The following is a 19909-nucleotide window of genomic DNA, read 5'->3' as shown; positions in this document are numbered from 1 at the left end:
TCCCCCTCCCATTCCCAGCCTGACCTTTCTGTCATGGGCCTCCTCCAGTGCCATAGTGAGGCCCACCGGAAATTGGAGGAACAGCACCTCATATTTCGCCTGGGCAGCTTGCAGCCCAGTGGTATGAACATCGACTTCTCCAACTTTAGATAGTTCCTCTGTCCCTCTCTTCCCCTCCCCATTCCCAGATCTCCCTCTATCTTCCTGTCTCCACCTATATCCTTCCTTTGTCCCGCCCCCCTGACATCAGTCTGAAGAAGGGTCTCGACCCGAAACGTCACCTATTCCTTCTCTCCTGAGATGCTACCTGACCTGCTGAGTTACTCCAGCATTTTGTGAATAAACAGAGATTAGGAGGAATCACAGAGGGGATGCAGCGAGAAGGTGTGGCAGAACTCTCGTCGGAGAGAGGAGAACTTCTTCAAAGTAGGCATACCTTGTGGCCACTGAAAGAGCTGCTGCTGGTGGCTCTGCTGCTGATAATTCCGTGGAGAGGTTGGGACACTGATTTACGGAGGCATGGTAGTAATGCCTCGGCAGTTCAGTTTGAAAAACAACCCTTTTGGGATTTTCTTCCGAGCGCAAACCCTGAAGACTTTACTCTGGCTGTTAAAAGTGCACAGACTGTGTGTGAATGACGGTGGGGCTGGTGATGGGGTGGGGGAAGGTTAACTCCAGCAGCTTGTATTTCACCGACACACAGTTACACTGTTCCACCTAATGACAAGTTATAAAAACACCAGCAAGGGCAAGGGAAATACTGGAAATTGGCTCCTCTCTCTAAAATATAATACGCATTTTATTTCAATTTTTTTTTTCTCGCAAGCACGTTTCAACGAGCCAAACCTCCCGTTCTCCCGTAACAACTAGGGGCCACCATATCGTGGCAGTGGAAAGACATGGTGACGGGTCAAATCAGGGCCCCTTGCTCCTTCTGAGAAAGGTACATGGGTTTGAGCTTGACAAAGAATGAGAGTAAAAATTCATTAGAGGTGTGGACTGGAATATTGCCACCCACGTGAGGATTAAGGGAAAAGTTGTTTCGGCTAAAATACCATTACAAAACCAGCATCCCTCTCTTTCTCAACGTGCAGGTTCAGATTGAACATCAGTTTATGGCTGCTCTAGTCAATGTGAACCGTTTATAACTGCACAAAACCACATGGCTGCCTGGATGGTCTCGGGAGGGCTGTCTTACCTTCCCCCTTTTCCTTACATGTCACTGCATCTTAGTTTAGTTTAGTTTAGAGAGACAGCGCGGAAACAGGCCCTTCAGCCCACCCTGTCCATGCCAACTATCGATCCCCGTACACTAGCACGGTCCTACACACAAGGGACAATTTACAATCTTTACCGAAGCCAATTAACTTACAAACAGAAAGGACAAACCAGTATGTCTTTGGAGTGTGGGAGGAAACTGGAGAGCCCGGGGCAAACCCGCGCGGGCACAGTGAGAACATACAAACTCCGTACAGATAGTGCCCGCGGTCAAAATCAAACCCAGGTCTCTGGCGCTCTAAGGCAGCAACTCTACCACTGCGCCACCGTGCCGCCCTAATCAGGCTAAACCTATTTTCACCTACATGTTGAACGAATTTTTTTTTAATGTAGATACAAGAAATCAGAAACAAAATCAGGAAATGTTGAAAACACTTTCAACAATCAAAAGAGTTAAAATATCAGGTCCAAATCCTTTCATCAGAACTCAAGGTCAGAGGAGAGAGGCCAAAATGCTGGAGTAACTCCGCGGGTCAGGCAGCATCTCTGGAGAGAAGGAAGAGGTGACGTTTCGGGTCGAGACCCTTCTTGCTACTCAAGGCCAGAGGTTCAGACCTGAAACGTTAGGGCTGTTTCTTTTCCCACAGATGTTTCTTGACCTGATGAGTGTTTCCAGCATTTTCTGCTTTCAGTTCAACCACAAGCAAAAGATGCTGCTTTTGCGGCATCTTGAGATCAAATTTCTAACATATCTTAAAACAGGTAAGTGGAGGTCAGCATTCCATGCCGTACCTCTAATACCTGCAGGTGATGCTGTGAGTGAAACAGTGTGGTTTGCAATGCTAAGTGGTCTGCCGATGGTGACCTTAACATATACCTGCTTTTCTGGTTCCTTTATCGATACCACATCTTCCAAAGCCTCAATATGAATGATGCCAGAGAGATGGTGAAACTATATCCATGCAGCGCTTGGCGGATTATTTAAAAAGAATACATCTGCTGAAATTTAGACACCACGTATCTTTGAAAGTGTTAAATCAAGTTCTTTACCTTCAGTCTGAATAATCACACGTAATACTGGATGAGCACATCAGATTTATTCCACCATGGGGTTCTTCCCGTCAGGATCTCCAGACACAGTACTAGTGTCTGAAAAGATCTCAACTCAGGAGAGGGGAAGAACAACTTTCCCACGATTGTTTACTTTTTTATACAGAAAGGAAAAAGGGCAGTAACAGATAAAATTAAGGACCAATTACAAATCTAATACAATTCCCATGGTTACAGAGAAAACAAAATCATTAATACAGGTCACATGCTCAGAAACCAAACCATTAATATAAGTCACCGCGTATCTTTGAAAGCAGCCACTGTAAATATTTTAAACATATTTTAAATAGATTGTTGTACACTGAAACGCAATGGAGCCATTTTCTACAGCAGCAAATTGCTGCTGAACAATCCCAGCATCCATTTCACGTTCAGAAGTTCTAGGAGCACAATTAGGCCATTCGGCCCATCAAGCCTGCTTTGCCATTCAATCATGCCTGATTTATCTTTCCCTCTCAACCCCATTCTCCTGCCTTCGCCCCAAAAGCCCCGACACCCGTACTAATCAAGAATCTGTCCATCCGCTTAAAAATATCCATTGATTTGGCATCCACAGCCTTCTGTGGCAATGAATTCAAAAGTTTCACCACCCTCTGACTAAAGAAATTCCTCCTCATCTCCTTTTTAAAGGTGCGTCCATTTATTCTGAGGCTGTGTCTCTCCCACTGGCGGAGAGATCCTCTCCACGTTCACTATCCATTTTTGTCGCAAGCTGCTCGTTTTTAAACGGTGGTTCCTTGATGAAAATTCAGGTAAATAGACAGAAGGACTGTCAACCACTGAAGTGTTCCCCACCCTGAAACAAGTGGAGAAGAAACAGACAGGCAATTACAGTAAGCCATTGGAATTTTACACTGACAGGAAATACATTCTGATTGACTTCAGGAGTCACGCATAAAAAGAAAACCAGTCCGACTCCTAATTTCTCCACGTCACATTGACAGAGAGATAATTCACCGGCTGTGGAAGGTCAGAAAAATGTTAAAAATAGGTGCAAGTTTGGTCTGATCATCCTAAGGATTTCTTGATCAACTAATAGGCCTCAGGAAAGCAAAACACTTATTCCTTATGTTTAATAAAAAGATTATTAGACAATAATGTTATGCAGATTCTATCCTCCATAATAAAACACCCTCATGCTGTGTGTTTGCTTCAAAACCTTGGTGTATATATATTTTTCTGCAGGCATTGGTGTTTACTTCAACTCCAGCTCGGAGCTGTGGTGTTCTATTAGTGAGAAATCAAGGCCAGATAGGGTGCCAAGTATGAACTTTTGCCACTGTATTCAATTGAAACCAGTTCAGGCTGGTTCTTTGCACTCGTAAACACCACATGATCGCTGTGTTTTTTGCAGAATTTATAAGGCAGTTTTTATTATTTTGTTGTGGAAGATATTTTTTTTAATTGGAAGGTATCTTCGTGTCCAGTGACTGTCTAGAAAAGTTCAAAATCCTCTAGGCTTCACGGTGTCTTCCATATGATTAATATATATTTATCACAGATCTGTCTGTTTATAAAACTGCAATGGCATGCAATGTGCTACCAATGAAAGAATGTTCTGTTCAGCAAAAGTGAAGGCCACACTGTTGTTGATTTGAAGTTGATTAGCCCATAACAGTGGGCTCAATTTTTTTTAGAACTACCCTTTTTAATAATGACTCCAATTTAAATCAACTTCAGATTATTTTAAAAAAATTAAAGTTGTTAATTTTTATGATCATTTTGAAAGCGCAGATCGCAACGTTGTGAACTGGAGATGGTGAATTGGCTGTCAATTTAACATTTGCCACCATTTTGGTTTCTCTGACTTCAACTCAATGGTGTTACCTATGAACATGTCCTTAGCTCCATCCCAAGATAATATAGAGCCATGGAGACATACAGCATGGAAAAAGGCCCTTCAGCCCAACTTGCTCATGCCAACCCAAATAGCTTATCCACTCTAGTCCCACCTAGTCTAGCCTTACAGCGAATGCAGCGCCAGAGACTCAGGTTCGATCCTGACTACGGGTGCCGTCTGTACGGAGTTTGTACGTTCTCCCCGTGACCTGCGTGGGTTTTCTCCGAGATCTTCGGTTTCCTCCCACACTCCAAAGACGTACAGGTATGTAGGTTAATTGGCTGGGCAAATGTTTAAAAAATTGTCCCTAGTGTGTGTAGGATAGTGTTAATGTGCGGGGATCGCTGGGCGGCGCAGACCCGGTGGGCCGAAGGGCCTGTTTCCGCACTATAACTCTAAATCTAAATCACCTGCCCATGTCTGGCCCACATCCCTCTAATCCCAATGAATATGGTGCACTAAGTACAGGCCCAAAACATGCCTGATGGTATTCAGATCCATTTACAGTTGTAAGAAAATATGAGACAAAAATATGAAAAACTGGCTTTCATTCTTTACATGCACCTGCAATGTAATTTGGAAGAACAAATACCCACTTTGTAGTCTTCAATCCCAGAAAAACAATAAAAGTAGCATTCAGAAATATATGATATACCAACAGGAGAAATAGCAACATTTAAGAACACATGAACAGACAGGGAATGGAAGGATATAGACCATGTTAGTTAGATGGGTATCGTTGTTGGTGTGGATGTGGTGGGCTCAAGGCCCTGTTCCTGTGCTGTACTGTTCTACTGTCAGGTGTTTTCTGACAAGTAACTTTGCTGAGTCCCTTCAGATTCAGATTGTCATCATGTTCCAGGTCAGGAAATGTAAAAAGGGATCATTGGTTTCAAGTCATGCTCTCGGAGGAAGCTTATGCCTGGGAATTTTAGCATGTGTGCAGGGATGTGTGCAGTGTAAAAGCACCATTCACGGTGACCGACCGGTGCGTTTACACTGCACATATTCATTTCAGTGCTAGCACGCTGCCAAATGCCCCAGCACCAACAAATGGTACGCGATCAGGCATTGTGCACCGGTCAAAAGCAGGGATCAGGACTTCAACCTCCGCAGGCCCAATATGGGGCAGCAGAGCGGAACAAAGCAGAAGGCAGAAAGTTGGGGAATTATCAGGAATGAGAAGTCAGACAGGCCAGGTGAGGGTGAGTCAAGAGATTGACAGGTTGGAGGGGAATGGGGATGTGGTGCTTTCGACGTAGAAACAGAGAACTACAGATGCTGGTTTACATCAAAGAGAGACACAAAATGGTGGAATAGCTCAGCAGGTCAGGCAGCATCTCTGGGGAAAAAGGATGGGTGATGTTTTGGGTCGTTATCCTTCTCCGGACCCGAAAGGCCACCCATCCTTTCTCTCTGGAGATGTTGCCTGACCCGCTGAGTTACTCCAGCACTCTGCGTCTATCTTTGTCGCTTTCAGCGGGTGGGGTGGGGAATTGCAGGGTCATGAGAGATTGCTGTCTGGCTGCTTGATGACCAGGTTTGGGGTTGGAGTGCAGGAGTAGACAGTGCTGGGTGTTGATGGGTTTGATGAAGCAATGTAATTCACTCACTAGGGAAGCATCCTAGACTGGTGCTGCTACTGTTGGGATTGGGCGTGACCAACAACGTTTTTCACAATGTAGAAACAACGAACAGCAGATGCTGGTTCACACCAAAGATAGACACAACGTGCTGGAGTAGCTCAGCGGGTCAAGCAGCATCTATTTGTGTCTATCCTTGGTATAAACCAGCATCTGCACTTCTTTGTTTCTACGTTTTGTCTGCTCCATTGTGAAATCTCCTCAAGGTATAGCTACTTCAAAGAAGTTCTCTTCCTCTCTCTGACAGATGCTCTGCAACACCCTCTCTCACTGTTCTGGTTGGACCTGGTCTTTTCTTGCCTCAAGCTCTTCACCTCCCCCCACCCCCCCACCCCCCATCTACTTTCAGTCTGAAGAAGGGTCCTGACCCGAAACGTCACCCATCCTTTTTCTCCAGAGAAGCTGCCTGGCCCGCTGAGTTACTCCTAGTCTTTGCGTCTATCCTTTGACGTCATAACGTTGATCCAAGTTCCTCTCCGTCGCTGCAAAAGGTGTGAGTCATGAGGAAATGAAATCATCCCCTGTGGCCCTGAGGCAGAAACATGCCTGTGTTTCACAAGTGACCCAATCAGGAATTCCCCCATTAAATTTCGGCAGTGACACAAAATGATGTGGAAGTGGTTATTGCCACAGTTTATTCTTCAATTACACAGTGCTTAAAAATGCCTCATGGAATTGCGCTCAGTTTTGAGTTATCTGGAGGGTGGACGTCTTGAATTCATTCTGAGTTATTGACAACATGGTATTGACAATTATTGCTCCGCTGGCTTCAGAAGATGGAAGCCTTATTTCAGAACCGCCGGCAAGTGGTGTAATGCAGCAGAGTGGGTTATTAACCTGTCAATAGTCGGTGGTTAATACTCATAGAAAGACACAAACACCTGGAGCAACTCAGTGGGTCAGGCAGCATCTCTGGAGAAAAAGGATTAGTAATGTTTCGGGTCAGAACCCTTCTTCAACCCTGTTTCCGACCCGAAACATCACTCATCCTTTTTCTCCAGAGATGTTGCCTGACCTGCTGAGTTACTCCAGTACTTTGTGTCTATCTTTGATATAAACCAGCATCTGCAGTTCCTTCCTACACAACTAAAATTGCATGCCAGCTGAACTGGGCAATGATGGCTGATTTCTTTCTCGAAAGAGCACGTGTAATCCATGTCAATTTTTATTGCAACCTCACACCTTCATGGCAATTCATTCTCACTGATACAAGCTTCTTACTTCCAGATTAGTTCAGTGTCTACCTCAGTGCCATTTTCCAGTATCTCCATAATCCTTCATTCTCTTCATGTCCAGAAATCTATTGATCAGTACTTTGAAATGAACTCGATGACAGCGCTTTCACAGTCCTTCAGGGTAGTGAATTTCGGAGATCGCCACCCTCGGAATAAAGAAATGTTTCCTCATCTCAGTCCTAAACAACCTCGTACTTTTTCCAGACTGTGCTCCCTGGTCCCACTCTCCTCAGCCAGAAACCATCTTCCCGGCATCTAAACAAGTCACAAAGTGCTGGGGTAATTCAGCGGATCAGGCAGCATCCTTGGAGAACATGGATAGGTGATGTTTCTGGTTGGAACCCTCCGTCAGTGTCCAGATCCAGAACGTCACCTATCCATGTTCTCGAGAGATGCTGCCTGACCTGCTGAGTTACTCTTGCACTTTATGTCTACTTCATGGTGGACCAAGGGGCCCATGCCTATCTATGCTGTCTGGTTCTTTGACTATAACACTACTGGCATTTGTACAACCAGCACCTGCAGTTCCATGTCTTTACATTTTCCCTGCACCTAGCCTCTTGTTCTCATTAAAGATTTTGTAGATTTTGATGAGGTCTCCCCCCTCTTTCTCCTAAACGCAGTATCTCTGCAGTTTCTTGTGTCTGAATGTTCTGTTTATATGTTACTTTTCTTTCACGAAGAGCAAATGTTCTTCCATATCTTCAACTTTTTGGGTGATTTGTGAGTTTAAAAGCAAAATATTCCATTACCCGAATAGTCAAAGTTCGGGGATCGCCTGTGGTACGATCATCACATGAAACAGATGAACCAGATTAGACAAGGTGAAGAATTTAGTTTAACTTCTTTGCTCTTTACTTGATTCTACTTTCTTGACCAAATGCATCTTAAGCGGGAATCAAATGAATTATTCACCCTAGGCCGAAGTTACTGGCCCCCACATAAGAGCTCAACTTTTTTTTTAAAACCCTGGAAACTTTGCACCATTGACAAATAGAAATGCAAGTAAGAATTTCTCTTTCAATGTGAACAGATGGCTTACATTGGTAAATATTGTGCTAGGCTGTACGATTACGTTCTGTCAGCTACAAAGCAAATTAATCTGTCAAAATGTAGTAACAAGGAACTGTGGATGCTGACTAACTAAAGAAGGCCACAAAATGTTGGAATAATTCAGCCAGGGATTGATGGAGTAACGCAGGAGGGCGGCACGGTGGTGCAACGGTAGAACTGCTGCCTTACAGTGTCAGCGACCTGGGTTCGATCCTGACTCTGGGTGCTGTCTGTGGGGAGTTTGTACGTTCTCCCCGTGACCGCGTGGGTTTTCTCTGGGTGCTCCAGTTTCCTCCCAAATTCCAAAGACGTGCAGGTTTGTAGGTTCATCGGCCTCTGTAAATTGTCCCTAATGTATCGGATAGAATTAGTGTAGTGGTGATCTCGGTGAGGGCCTGTTTCCACGCTGTATCTCTAAACTAAACTAAACTAAACTAAACTGAACTAAACTCAGTGGTTTAGGCAGCATCTCTGGAGAACATGCAGAGGTGACATTTCAGGTCTGTCGTTAGTTAATCTGTCATTTTGTTCGAGGGGGGTTCCCAGTTGCCTTTGTGTGGGGAATTTGGTTGCTCGTTGAGCCACCAACAGCCCCTTGGTAGTGAACCATGTTGTTTGATAGCCATGTAATCGGGAACCCCAGGAAAGTCTCAAACTCCCCAGAATGAAATGGGAATCCACCTCCGGGTTTTGAGAATGTGGTTGCCAGTGGACAATTGACCTGCGTTATTTACTGGAGAGCTTAATGATGCACCCAAGTGGTAGGGCTAATAGATCAGCAGCACCCCTGGTTGTAGATCAATGATCTCAAGTGCTGATCAATTGAATTGCTCCCCAATTGAATTGACCAGTTAAGCTGAAGCAGGCATCGCAAATGAAGCAACGTATTCCTGTGGGCTCGTCTCCAGTGTGATAGAATGAAACGAGCTTTGGACAGAAGCAAGGGTTTATTAAAATAGAGGGCACTGACCATCTGGAGGTAATTATATTGACAAATTTTCAGCACTACAAGTTGACATGGTTGGAAGAGTTTGAGCATTTTGGTGGCTCAGGGTGGCAAGGCAACTGATAAGATGAGCTGCATTAATACAGTTATAGGGAATCAATGGGCTTTACTGCAAGTACTGCCGGAAATCCCAAATAGCAACAAGGCGCTGAAGTAACTCAGTGGGTCAGGCAACGTTTCTAGAGAAAAAGGATGTGTGCCATTTCAGGTTGGGACCCTTCCTAAGAAGGACTGTCTGAAGAAGGGTCCCAACTGGAAAACGTCACCCATCCTTTTTCTCCAGAGATGCTGCCTGACCCACTGGGTTACTCCAGCACTTTGTGTCTATCGTTGGTATAAACCAGCATCTGCAGTTCTTGATTTCGATCCCATGTTGCTTCCAGTGTTCTGGGATTCAGGACTTGACCCAGGGGTTAAAATCAAAGAGGAAAGAACTTATATGTAGAGGTGTCAAACGAAGATGACTAAAATCCTTCAGAAACAAAGGAAAAGATCGGAAAAATGCCATTGGGGAGATGGATTACAGGATTACTGCCTTCAGCATACTCCGGACCCATTTGGGAGAGGCGGGGGAAGACGTGGTGAATGCAAGTGAGAGAGGTTGTTCCTCATCTTGTTCTAAAGGGAAAGCTGATGCAGTCTTCAGCTCTTTTAATAATCTTCATCAAAGCCCCAGATTATACGAGGACTGGATAGTGTTGGATAACTTGAAGAATACAAGATGGCGCTGGAAACATGGCAATGCTTTGCAATCTGCTATTCCTACACTCTGGTTCTCGGGTGTGATTGTACTTTTGCACAGTAAGATTTTGACTGAATTTTAGTTTAGTTTAGTTTGATTTTAGGGTACAAAGTGGAAACAGGCTCTTCGGCCCTCCGAATCACCTGCAATCACCCGTAAACTAGTTCTATCCTACACTCTTGGGCCAATTTACAGAAGCCAATGAGCCTACAAACTTGCTCGTCTTTGGAAAGTGGGAGGAAACCGGAGCATCCGGAGCATACCCACAGGGAGAACATGCAAACTCTGTACAGACAGCACCAGTAGTCAGGCTCAAACCCGGGTCTCTGGCACTATAAGGCAGCAACTCTACTGCTGTGCCATTGTGCCATTGTATGCATAAAAATAATTTCACTGTACCTAGGTACGTGACAATAAAGTGCCATTGAACCATTGGGTGCAGTGTGAGCCAGTTATTGGGAACAAGTTAGATATTTGCAGATATTAGATCTAAGGACATGAATTCCAAGGGTACATGTAAATAATGGATGAAGTGATCATAGGAAGTTCATTGTAAATGTTTATGAACCCTATCTATTGAAGAGTTTAATCTCCAGAGTCATGTACTGCCACAGATAGAAAGCGGTGTTATGATTTATCAAGAAAGCACCTATCAAAATTATTGTGTAAATGATGGCGGCATATATTGTAGTGAACAACCAAATGGAATGAAGATGTTGTGGAAAGTCATTAAAAAAAAAAGGAAAATACAGCTTAATTTACAATAATTTGTGACTTGGATAGAAAGGACAAAGGTTATGGGGAGAAGGCAGGAGAATGGGGTTGAAGGGGAAAATTGCATCAGCCATGATTGAATGGCACAGTACGCCCGATGGGCCGAATGGCCTAATTCTGCTCCCATGTCTTATGGTCTTAGCGTCTTTCTACATGCTGCCCTTATCTCTACTGAAGTGCTTCTGGACATTTAGAAGGATGAGAGGGGATCTTATCGAAACATATAAGATTATTAAGGGGTTGGACACGTTAGAGGTAGGAAACATGTTCCCAATGTTGGGGGGGGGCCAGAACCAGGGGCCACAGTTTAAGAATAAGGGGTAGGCCATTTAGAACGGAGATGAGGAAAAACTTTTTCAGTGAGAGAGTTGTAAATCTGTGGAATTCACTGCCTCAGAAGGCAGTGGAGGCCAAGTCTCTGAATGTATTCAAGAGAAAACTAGATAGAGCTCTTAAGGATAGCGGAGTCAGGGGGTATGGGGAGAAGGCAGGAACGGGGTACTGATTGAGAGTGTTCAGCCATGATCACATTGAATGGTGGTGCTGGCTTGAAGGGCCGAATGGCCTACTCCTGCACCTATTGTCTATTGTCTATTGGATCCCTTTTTAACAATCCGTGAAGGAATACGCTGTTGAGAAAGAAAACTGGATTATTGAGCAAGTAATAATGAATGACAATTTCAGATTTGTGAATTGGCTGCTGCTGGTATGTATTAAGGACAGGGGTGGAAATTGCCTAATAGTTATAAAACTGCAAAAAAAAACTCTTATAATAGAATAATCACAAAAAAAAATCAGTGCTTTAAAGTCAATTTGTTTTCATATAGCTTGTTACGTTTAGGATGTTTTTAAATCTTTCCCTGGATTATCTTAGCTCTGATATCTTGGATCACTTTTAGGGGTGAGTCCTAACTCCCTCTACCTTCGTGTTTATCTTGTGATCTAAGTAAGCCTTTGAAAACACTCCTGGCAAAGACAAACAGTAAACTCAATTTAGTATTTCTTGTCCATTAAGACTGGAACATATAGCTTTAGTCTTTGAAACTTAGAGGTTCGCAAGACACAACTTGTCTCAAATTAAATATCAATTAAATTCATTAAACATGGTGAAAACAAGTGAAATTAATGGTGACCTGACTTAATTAAATAATTAGAGGGGGAAGTTTTTGTAGGACAGCACAGTGGTGCTACTGAGCAACTGCCTCCCGGTACCAAAGACCCGGTTCAATCCTGACTACGGGTACTGTCTGTGTGGAGGTTGCATGTTCTCCCTGGGACCACGTGGGTTTCCTCTCGTTGCCCCAGTTACCCCCCACATCCCAATGACGCGCGGGTGTGTAGGTTAATGTCCTCTGCACATTGCCCCCAGTGTGCAGGGAGTAGATGCAAAAATGGGATAACGTAGAACTAGTGTAAACAGGTGATAGATAGTCAGTGTGGACTCGATGGGCTGAAGGGCCTGTTTCTATACTGTATGTCTAAACTAAACTTGAGAAGACAAAATTGCAAAATAATCACAATTTAGTGCTAAACTGTTCTTTTACGGATAACCTTTTTTGAAAAAAAACATCCTTAAACTTTATATAATCTTTTCTAATTGTGGGAGATAACGAGTTTACCTAATTGGGGTTTTTTCCCCTAAGATTCAAATTAGTTAAAATGCTTCCGAAAAAGCAGTGAGCCAGGGAATGCGTACTTTACTTTGGCAGTTCTTCGGGGAATTTTCAGCCCTTGCAGCTGGCTGCTCACCTTGTCTCAGACATGTGTGGCGATGCATTGAAGGACGGAGGTGGAAGACTGATCCTGAAGCGTGTGATGTCCTGCTCCATTGTTGGACTTTAGTGAGCCACTGGTAGGCTGAGGCAAGAGACCAGTTATCCTCCCCATCTGGTGCCTTAGCTTTATGCTGGGTCTGATCTGATGTGAAATCACAACTGGATTTAGAAACATAGAAACAGAAAAATAGTTGGAGGAGTAGGCCATTCGGCCCTTTAAGCCACCACAGCCATTCAATATGATCATGGCTGATCATCTAAAATCAGTATCCCGTTCCTGCTTTATACCCCATATCCCTTGGTTTAGTTAGAGGGTGGTGAATCTGTGAAATCCAATGCCACACCAGGCTGTGGAGGCCAAGTCAATTTATATTTTACGGTGGAGGTTGACATATTCTTGATCAGTACGGGTGTCAGGGGTTAGGGAAGATGGCAGGGAAGTGGAGAAGGAAAGATAGATCAAGCCGACTTGTAGATCAAGTAGAAGATGGGCCAAATGGCCTAATTCTGCTCCTATAACTCACAAACAACCCTATTCATTTGACTGAAGCTGACAAACCCTTTGCACAAAAATAATTGGTTTAATCATTTTACTTTATTTTCATGCTTTGGGTATTTTTAATTAAGCTGAACTATTTTTATTTTAAACTTGTTTTAAATTACATAACTATTTTAACAGCTGCTTCAAAGTTCCTGACCATCAGGGACTTTGATAGCAGCAAACACCACAAGGACCATTGGATCCACCTCCTGAGGTTTCGTTGCCATGGGAACCTAGCCCACCCGATAGGACTCCTCTCAATTACAAAGACCCAGCTCCCGAGTCCTCTGATTCTTGAACAGGTTGCTCTAGGCATTAGGTGGTTAAGGATCAGGCCAAATCAAGGCCGATCAGGCGTGATTTATTGAACAAAATCTGCATATGGTCTTAAGACATAGGACCCAAATTAGGCCATTCGACCCATCGAGTCTGCTTCGCAACTCGATCATGGCTGATCTATTTTTTCCTCTCAACCCCATTTTCCTGCCTTCTCCCCATACCCTTTGGTGCTTTTGCTAACCAAGAACCTTTCAATCTCCCCTTTAAAAAATACCCAACGATTTGGACTCCATAGCTGTCCGGGGCAATGAATTCCACAGGTTCACCATCCTCTGGCTAAGGAAATTCCTCCTCTTCTCCGTTCTAAAGGTGCTTTCTATTATTCTGAAGCTATGCCCTCTGTCCTAGACTCTCCCAAAACTGGAAACATCCTCTCCATGTTCACTCTATCTAGGACTTTCATTATCCGGTAGGTTTCAGTGAGATTCCTCCCTCGTCACTTTCCTCATTTGTCATGACTTATTTTTGGAACTACTTGATTCAAAATACACGGTTGTAAAGAGTGGAACTGAATAAGGCACATCCCCTGGTGTTTGGTCAAAGGGATCCCAGATACACTGCTCCAGCCGACCATTTAAAGAGCAGTTTGAACCTAATTCATAATTTATATATCTAAATGAGCAAGCTGCGGAAAACTTTGGCCAGAGTTGTTACTTTCTTCGAATGCAAGTTGTAGGGGCCTGAAGAAGGACTTGGTAAAAGGTCGACAAAAATACGAGGACTCTGAGGAAATAATGTAGACAGTAGGATAGGTTTCCATTTAGTGAAGATCTCATACATTTCATGTTAGGTTAAGCTGAGAGAAAAAACATTCTCACGCAGAGGGTGGTGGGAGTCCAGAAGGCACCACCGAAGTGGGTGGTGGAGGCAGGTACGTTCGTAACATTAAAGAAGTATTTATTCAAGGGCTTGAATCACCAACACATTGCCAAAATAAATTATTGTACTTACGCCAAAAAGGGATCAGCACTTTGCAGGTTACAGGCAACGTACTGGTAGATGCGATTAGTATTGATTGGTTACTTCATGGACTTCATAGGGTACTACATGGAGTCAGGAGGATTCTGATGTTGAAACGTCACCCATCCATCTTCTCCAGAAATGCTGCCTGACCCGCTGAGTTACTCCGGCACTTTATGCCGACTTCATGGACAGTATGGACATGGTGGACCGAAGGGCATGTGTCCGTGCTGTCCGACTCTTTGACTATAACTCTGATGGCGTATGTATAATAATCATGTTCAAAGGCACAGACAATTACACAAGTTCACAAGTTATCGGAGTAGAATTAGGCCATTCAGCCCATCGAGTCTACTCCGCCATTCAATCATGGCTGATCTCTGCCACCTAATCCCATTTTCCTGCCATCTCCCCATAACCCTTGACACCCTTTCTCATCAAGAACTTGTCTGTCTCTGCCTTCAAAATATCAACTGACTTAGCCTCCACAGCCCTCTGTGGCAATGAGTTCCACAGATTAACTACCGTCTGACTAAAGATGGTGAATCTGTGCATGTAATTCTGTTCCACTGTGGCACTCTATTTCGGTACAAAATTCAAAATCAAAAGATAAAAGTTAACCAGACAGATTAAAAGAGAAATGGTGAAGGCATGAAATGTATAAAGTATAACTGTAGTGGTACGGTTGCACAGAGAACTCTGGCATCAATCAGGAGATAGTATGAAACCGATAGGAACTGCAGAGGGAAACAGTGTGAAGTATACAGTGGAGAATGTGAACGTGAACAATGGCGATGTTTTAGCTACTCAGGAGTCCCGTCAGGCTACAGAGGGATACTGGCACATTTTCAGATGGAAATGGGGAAGTGGTATTTGAGGACATGAAAGTGGTGGATTTAACAAGTTGGATTGTTTGCCCATTTTTACCACTAAAAAGTCAGAGTTGCAAGACAACACAGGAAACCCTGAGCATTGCACATGAAGTCACAATCTTTATATGGTACAGTTCACTCAAGCGAGGTGATGTACAGAATCATGGACTTGTTGAACACAGAGGGAGGTCAATGGGTCCATTGTATTCACACCAGTCCCTTGAATCTTCCCTCTCCCAGTCCCCTCTCAGTTCACTACTGCTCAGCAAGTTTGTTCTCTCTCCAGTGCCAGCACAATTTCCTTTTGAAAACTCTGATTGATTCTGTTCCTGCCATCCCAACAGGTGGCCGGTCCCAGTTCACATTTATTCCCTAGCGGGCAGCGTGAGAAAAGATCACCTTTCCCACTACTGCTTATTGGCACTATGAAAATGCTAAGAATTGTTTCTGTTCAGATTCCTAGAGCTGGATTCGAACTCACAACCTTCTGATTCAATATGCTACCAAAATGGATGTCCAGAAGAGGTGAAGGCTTGGCTTAAGTGGTCCATTCCTTTTGCCAGTGATATGCTAGAACTAAGATTAGCGATGGGGCATATGGTTCCATGGAGTTTTTATATCTTGAGTGTGGGACTTGGGGTTCCATGTAATTTGGTGTGAATAAAGTGCAGGTGAGATTTTAGTTATTGAATAGCATGTTTAGTTTAGTTTAGAGATACAGCGCAGAAACAGGCCCTTCAGCCCATCGGGTCCGCACCGACCAGCGATCCCCACACTCTAGCACTATCACACTAGGGACAATTTACAATCTTTACCGAAGCCAATTAACATACAAACCTGTACGCCTTTGGAATGTGGGAGGAAACCGGAGCACCCAGAAAAATCCCACACGGTCACAGTAGCAGGTACATCTCCCTCATGGACAAGCACCCATAGTCAGGATTGAACCAGGATCTCTGGTGCTGCAAGGGAGCAACTCTACCGCTGCAACACCGTGCTGCCCTAACAGGATATCTGGAACTTAGAGATGGTGGAATCAGATACAATAACTATTAAGAGAAATTCAGACAGACACTTAAATAGATAAGACATATAAGGATGCAGGCAAATGTCAAGTCAAGTCAATTTTATTTGTATAGCACATTTAAAAACAACCCACTTTGACCAAAGTGCTGTACATCAGTTCAGGTACTAAGAAACGAACATACAATGGCACACACACATAACAGCACAAACATAAACAGTTCACATAAAATGTGATTAATGTAGAGAGCAACCATAGTCAGGATCGAACCAGGATCTCTGGTGCTGTAAGGCAGCAACTCTACCGCTGCAACACCGTGCTGCCCTAACAGGATATCTGGAACTTAGAGATGGTGGAATCAGATACAATAACTATTAAGAGAAATCTGGTTTCTGGCGCTGCAAGGCAGCAACTCTATCGCTGTACCAGTTGGCTACCCAATGTATCAGGAGTGTGGGAGTTGGGGTTGAATGTAATTTGGTGTGAATAAGGTGCATGTGAGGGTTTGGTCAGTGAATATCTTGTTGCGGGCTTGGTTAGGAAAGCAAGTTATCCATGAGTATAAAAGCCATTAGCAAAAAAAAAGGATCTGCACCTGTAATATTTAAACATTCCATTGCAGTGACCTGCCACGAGGCACAGACTGGTGAAAGATGAGATGCGATTAGGGGAAGCACAGAATCAGATTCATGGGCACAAGCTGAATGTTCCTTTTCAGGGCTGTGATCTGACTGAAATCCAAGCTTTGCCATTGACTACAATGGAAGCTGCTCTCAAGAGGAGGCAGAGAGCTCTGAAAAGCAGAGCCCCAGGCCACCTTGACTGGACTCCTCCAAACATAGTTCCCGTGCAGCATTCAACATTCTCTTTGTATTTGTCATGGATGCTATTGAAAACTAAACACAACCAGGGAAACGCTCAAATAACCCTGGCATTGTTACTGTGTTCAATTAGGAGGATGATTTGTTTCATAGATGGTTCTTATTTAATGATTCAACATTGCCAGTGTGATGGCTTCTGATTCAGAGATTTGTGGGTTCAAGCCTTGGCCCCAGTGAGGCATTGAGGGAGCCTTGCACAGCCCTCTTAAGAGATGTTAATCCAAGACCCTGTCCCCCTTTCCCACATTGAACCTGCACACCCACTATGCGAGATTCCCCCGTCGGAAAGTCACGCGTTCAATGAACCATCCCTTACATGTCTGGTAACATTGGGAGTTCCATTTTCACACAGTTCCAATTACATTGTCAATGCAGAACATCTATATTAAGCTGTGGACCGTATTAGGTATTTGAAAGGAACAGCAGGGATAGAGAATTGCACCTGGTCCCAAGCCCCTGTTTAGCTGGTAATTAAACAGGTTGGAAGCATTGGCCTGCAACAGAGGCAGAATGTTAATCTCGCTGGTACACCTGGCCACACAATGCTGACTCTCCCATCGCTCACATTGTGAAATTCTCTGCTGCCCAATTGACACCCCTCTTTGCATAAAACCTATTTTCTATCATCAAAATAAATTACCTGGGCAGGTTATGGGAGAAAAGACTGGGTCTTGGGAAAAATGTGGTGTAATCTGCAATTTGTTTAAACCAGGGGAAGATTAACACAAAGGAGTTTGCTCCTTGGAAAGAATGAAAGGAAAATAAAACATGCCCAAGCCAGCCCATTGTGGTTTGATTTAACTGTTTAGTTTACAACTACAGCAGCTTACAGAGTCATGGAGTCATGCAGCACAGAAGCAGGATCTCAGGCCCAACCTGTCCATATTGACCCAGATGCCCCATCCATGCGAGTCCCATTTGTACACACTTAGCCCATACCCCTCTAAATACTGTGTAGGAAGGAACTGCAGATGCTGGTTTAAACTGAAGAGAGACACAAAATGCTGGAGTTACTCAGCAAGACGGGCAGCATAACTGGAGAGAAGGAATGGGTGATGTTTCAGGTCGAGACCATACTCGTCCCGAAACGTCACCCATTCCTTCTCTCCAGAGATCCTGCCTGTCCCGCTGAGTTACTCCAGCATTTTGTGTCTATCTTCTCTCTAAATATTCCCTGTCCATTTACAATGTTATTATTGTACCTGCCTCAACTACTCCTTCTGGAAGCTTGTTCCATATTCGCACCATCCTCTGTGTAAAAAAAAAGGTTGCCCCTTAGGTTCCTATTAAATCTTGCCACTCTCACCTTAAACCTATGCCCCCAGGTTTTTAATTTACGTATGCTGGCAAAGAGACTAAGTTGATTCATGCTCATGATTTTTATACACCTCTATGAGATCACCCCTCAGCCTCCTTCGCTCCAAGCAATAAGGCCCGAGCCTGCCCATCCTCGCCTCACAGTTCACACCCTTGAATCCTGACAACATTCTTGTAAATCTCCTCTCTACTCATTCCAGGTTATTGGCATCTTTACTACAGCAGGGTGATTAAAACTGAACGTAATACTCCAAGTGCGGCCATGCCAATTGCAGCTGTTAACAGTACGTCCTGACTTCTGTGCTCAATTCCCTGCCTGAAGAAGGCCAGCATGCCAATTGTCTTCTTCACCGCCCTCTCTATCTGCAATGCAAGTTTCATGGAACTATATACTTGTACTGCTGGATCCCTCTGCTCTACAATGCTCCGCAATACACCATACACTTTGAAGGCCCTGCCCTTGTCCGTTCAATGTAAAAATCCTGCCCTGGTTAGACTTCCCAAGATGCAGCACCACATACTTATGAATTAATCTCCATTATCCTTCCCTTCAATTCAACTCAAACTCAACTCAACAGTGGCAATCTTTACGTCCTCCAAAGAGCTATCATATTCTTGAGGATGTTCTAAAGTGGTGCCATGCACTGTTGCTTTTGTTTTTGCATCCTACATCACAAATGAATGAAGTTGCTATGTTCATACCGGCTGATTGCGATCTTCCTTCCGGTCCGGGCCAAATCTTGTCCGGGCCAGATATTCTCCTGTCAAATCTCCACTGAGTGATTGCGCTTCCTTTCTCTGGTAGGTCGTGGACATGGATCAGAAGTTAAACACCATCACGGATATGCTGCAGCTACTCGTGGTCAGGCAGGAGGGACACTCACACTCACAGACTCAGCATCCGGCATCTCAGCAAGCCATTGCCTCAAGACATAGCTCCCTGCCCAGCTACGAGCAGCTGACAGTGCACAGGAAGGATCAAGACAACGTCGCGTGATCTTCTGCTGCTTCAAATTCAGCCTCATCCAAGAGATTGCAAGAGACGACTTTGGGTATTGTATAGTAAGCCTCAAAGGTTGTACACACAACTGACACAAAACCATGAGGGGCCAGCAATGCACTGAGAAAGTGTACGAAACTTGAAGCCAGCCACCATTACACTCTGCCTTCTTGACATTAAAATCCCTTTGATTCTGGCTTATGGATTCCATCAGTTTTCCTAAAGAGATCTTCGTAGCGTTCTCCCGGACACTCGGACATTTCCCAAGCGCATTTCAAACACTCCTCCGGACCCTTGTGTAGGAAACAAAGTGAAGACATTGCTTGGACTGTCTGTAAGACTGGATGAAAAGACTGATAGCACTCGATGTTGAGTCAAATTGTAATCCTTCTTAGAATAGATTTGTTTTTAATTGCAAAAATCAAAATATTACATGATTGATGAAATGAGTATGAACACCTACTCGATGTCAGTGCAACCTGCCCCTAAAAACATTCAGTGACAGCATCAGATATATTTAACTGTGAAAGTTTCCTGTCTCTTTTGTCCAAGCTACGATGCAGGTACTGCAAACCACAG

General features: G+C 44.0%; 1 protein-coding gene across 1 annotated transcript in view; it reads left to right on the top strand.

Annotated features, from left to right (window-relative positions):
* The window catches only part of kcnq1.1 (potassium voltage-gated channel, KQT-like subfamily, member 1.1), a 702428-nt gene extending 682758 nt beyond the window's left edge, over positions 1 to 19670 (top strand). The window contains exon 16 of the mRNA XM_078414755.1: positions 19136 to 19670. Within this exon, the coding sequence (XP_078270881.1) occupies positions 19136 to 19327 (192 nt within the window). The 3' untranslated portion in view covers positions 19328 to 19670. The remainder of the gene's footprint in view (positions 1 to 19135) is intronic.
* Positions 19671 to 19909: the final 239 nt, after the last annotated feature.

The sequence above is a fragment of the Rhinoraja longicauda genome, chromosome 18, assembly GCF_053455715.1.
Source record: "Rhinoraja longicauda isolate Sanriku21f chromosome 18, sRhiLon1.1, whole genome shotgun sequence".
In the NCBI taxonomy this organism is placed as follows: Eukaryota; Metazoa; Chordata; class Chondrichthyes; order Rajiformes; family Arhynchobatidae; genus Rhinoraja; species Rhinoraja longicauda.
This window is presented reverse-complemented; position numbering and strand designations above follow the sequence as displayed.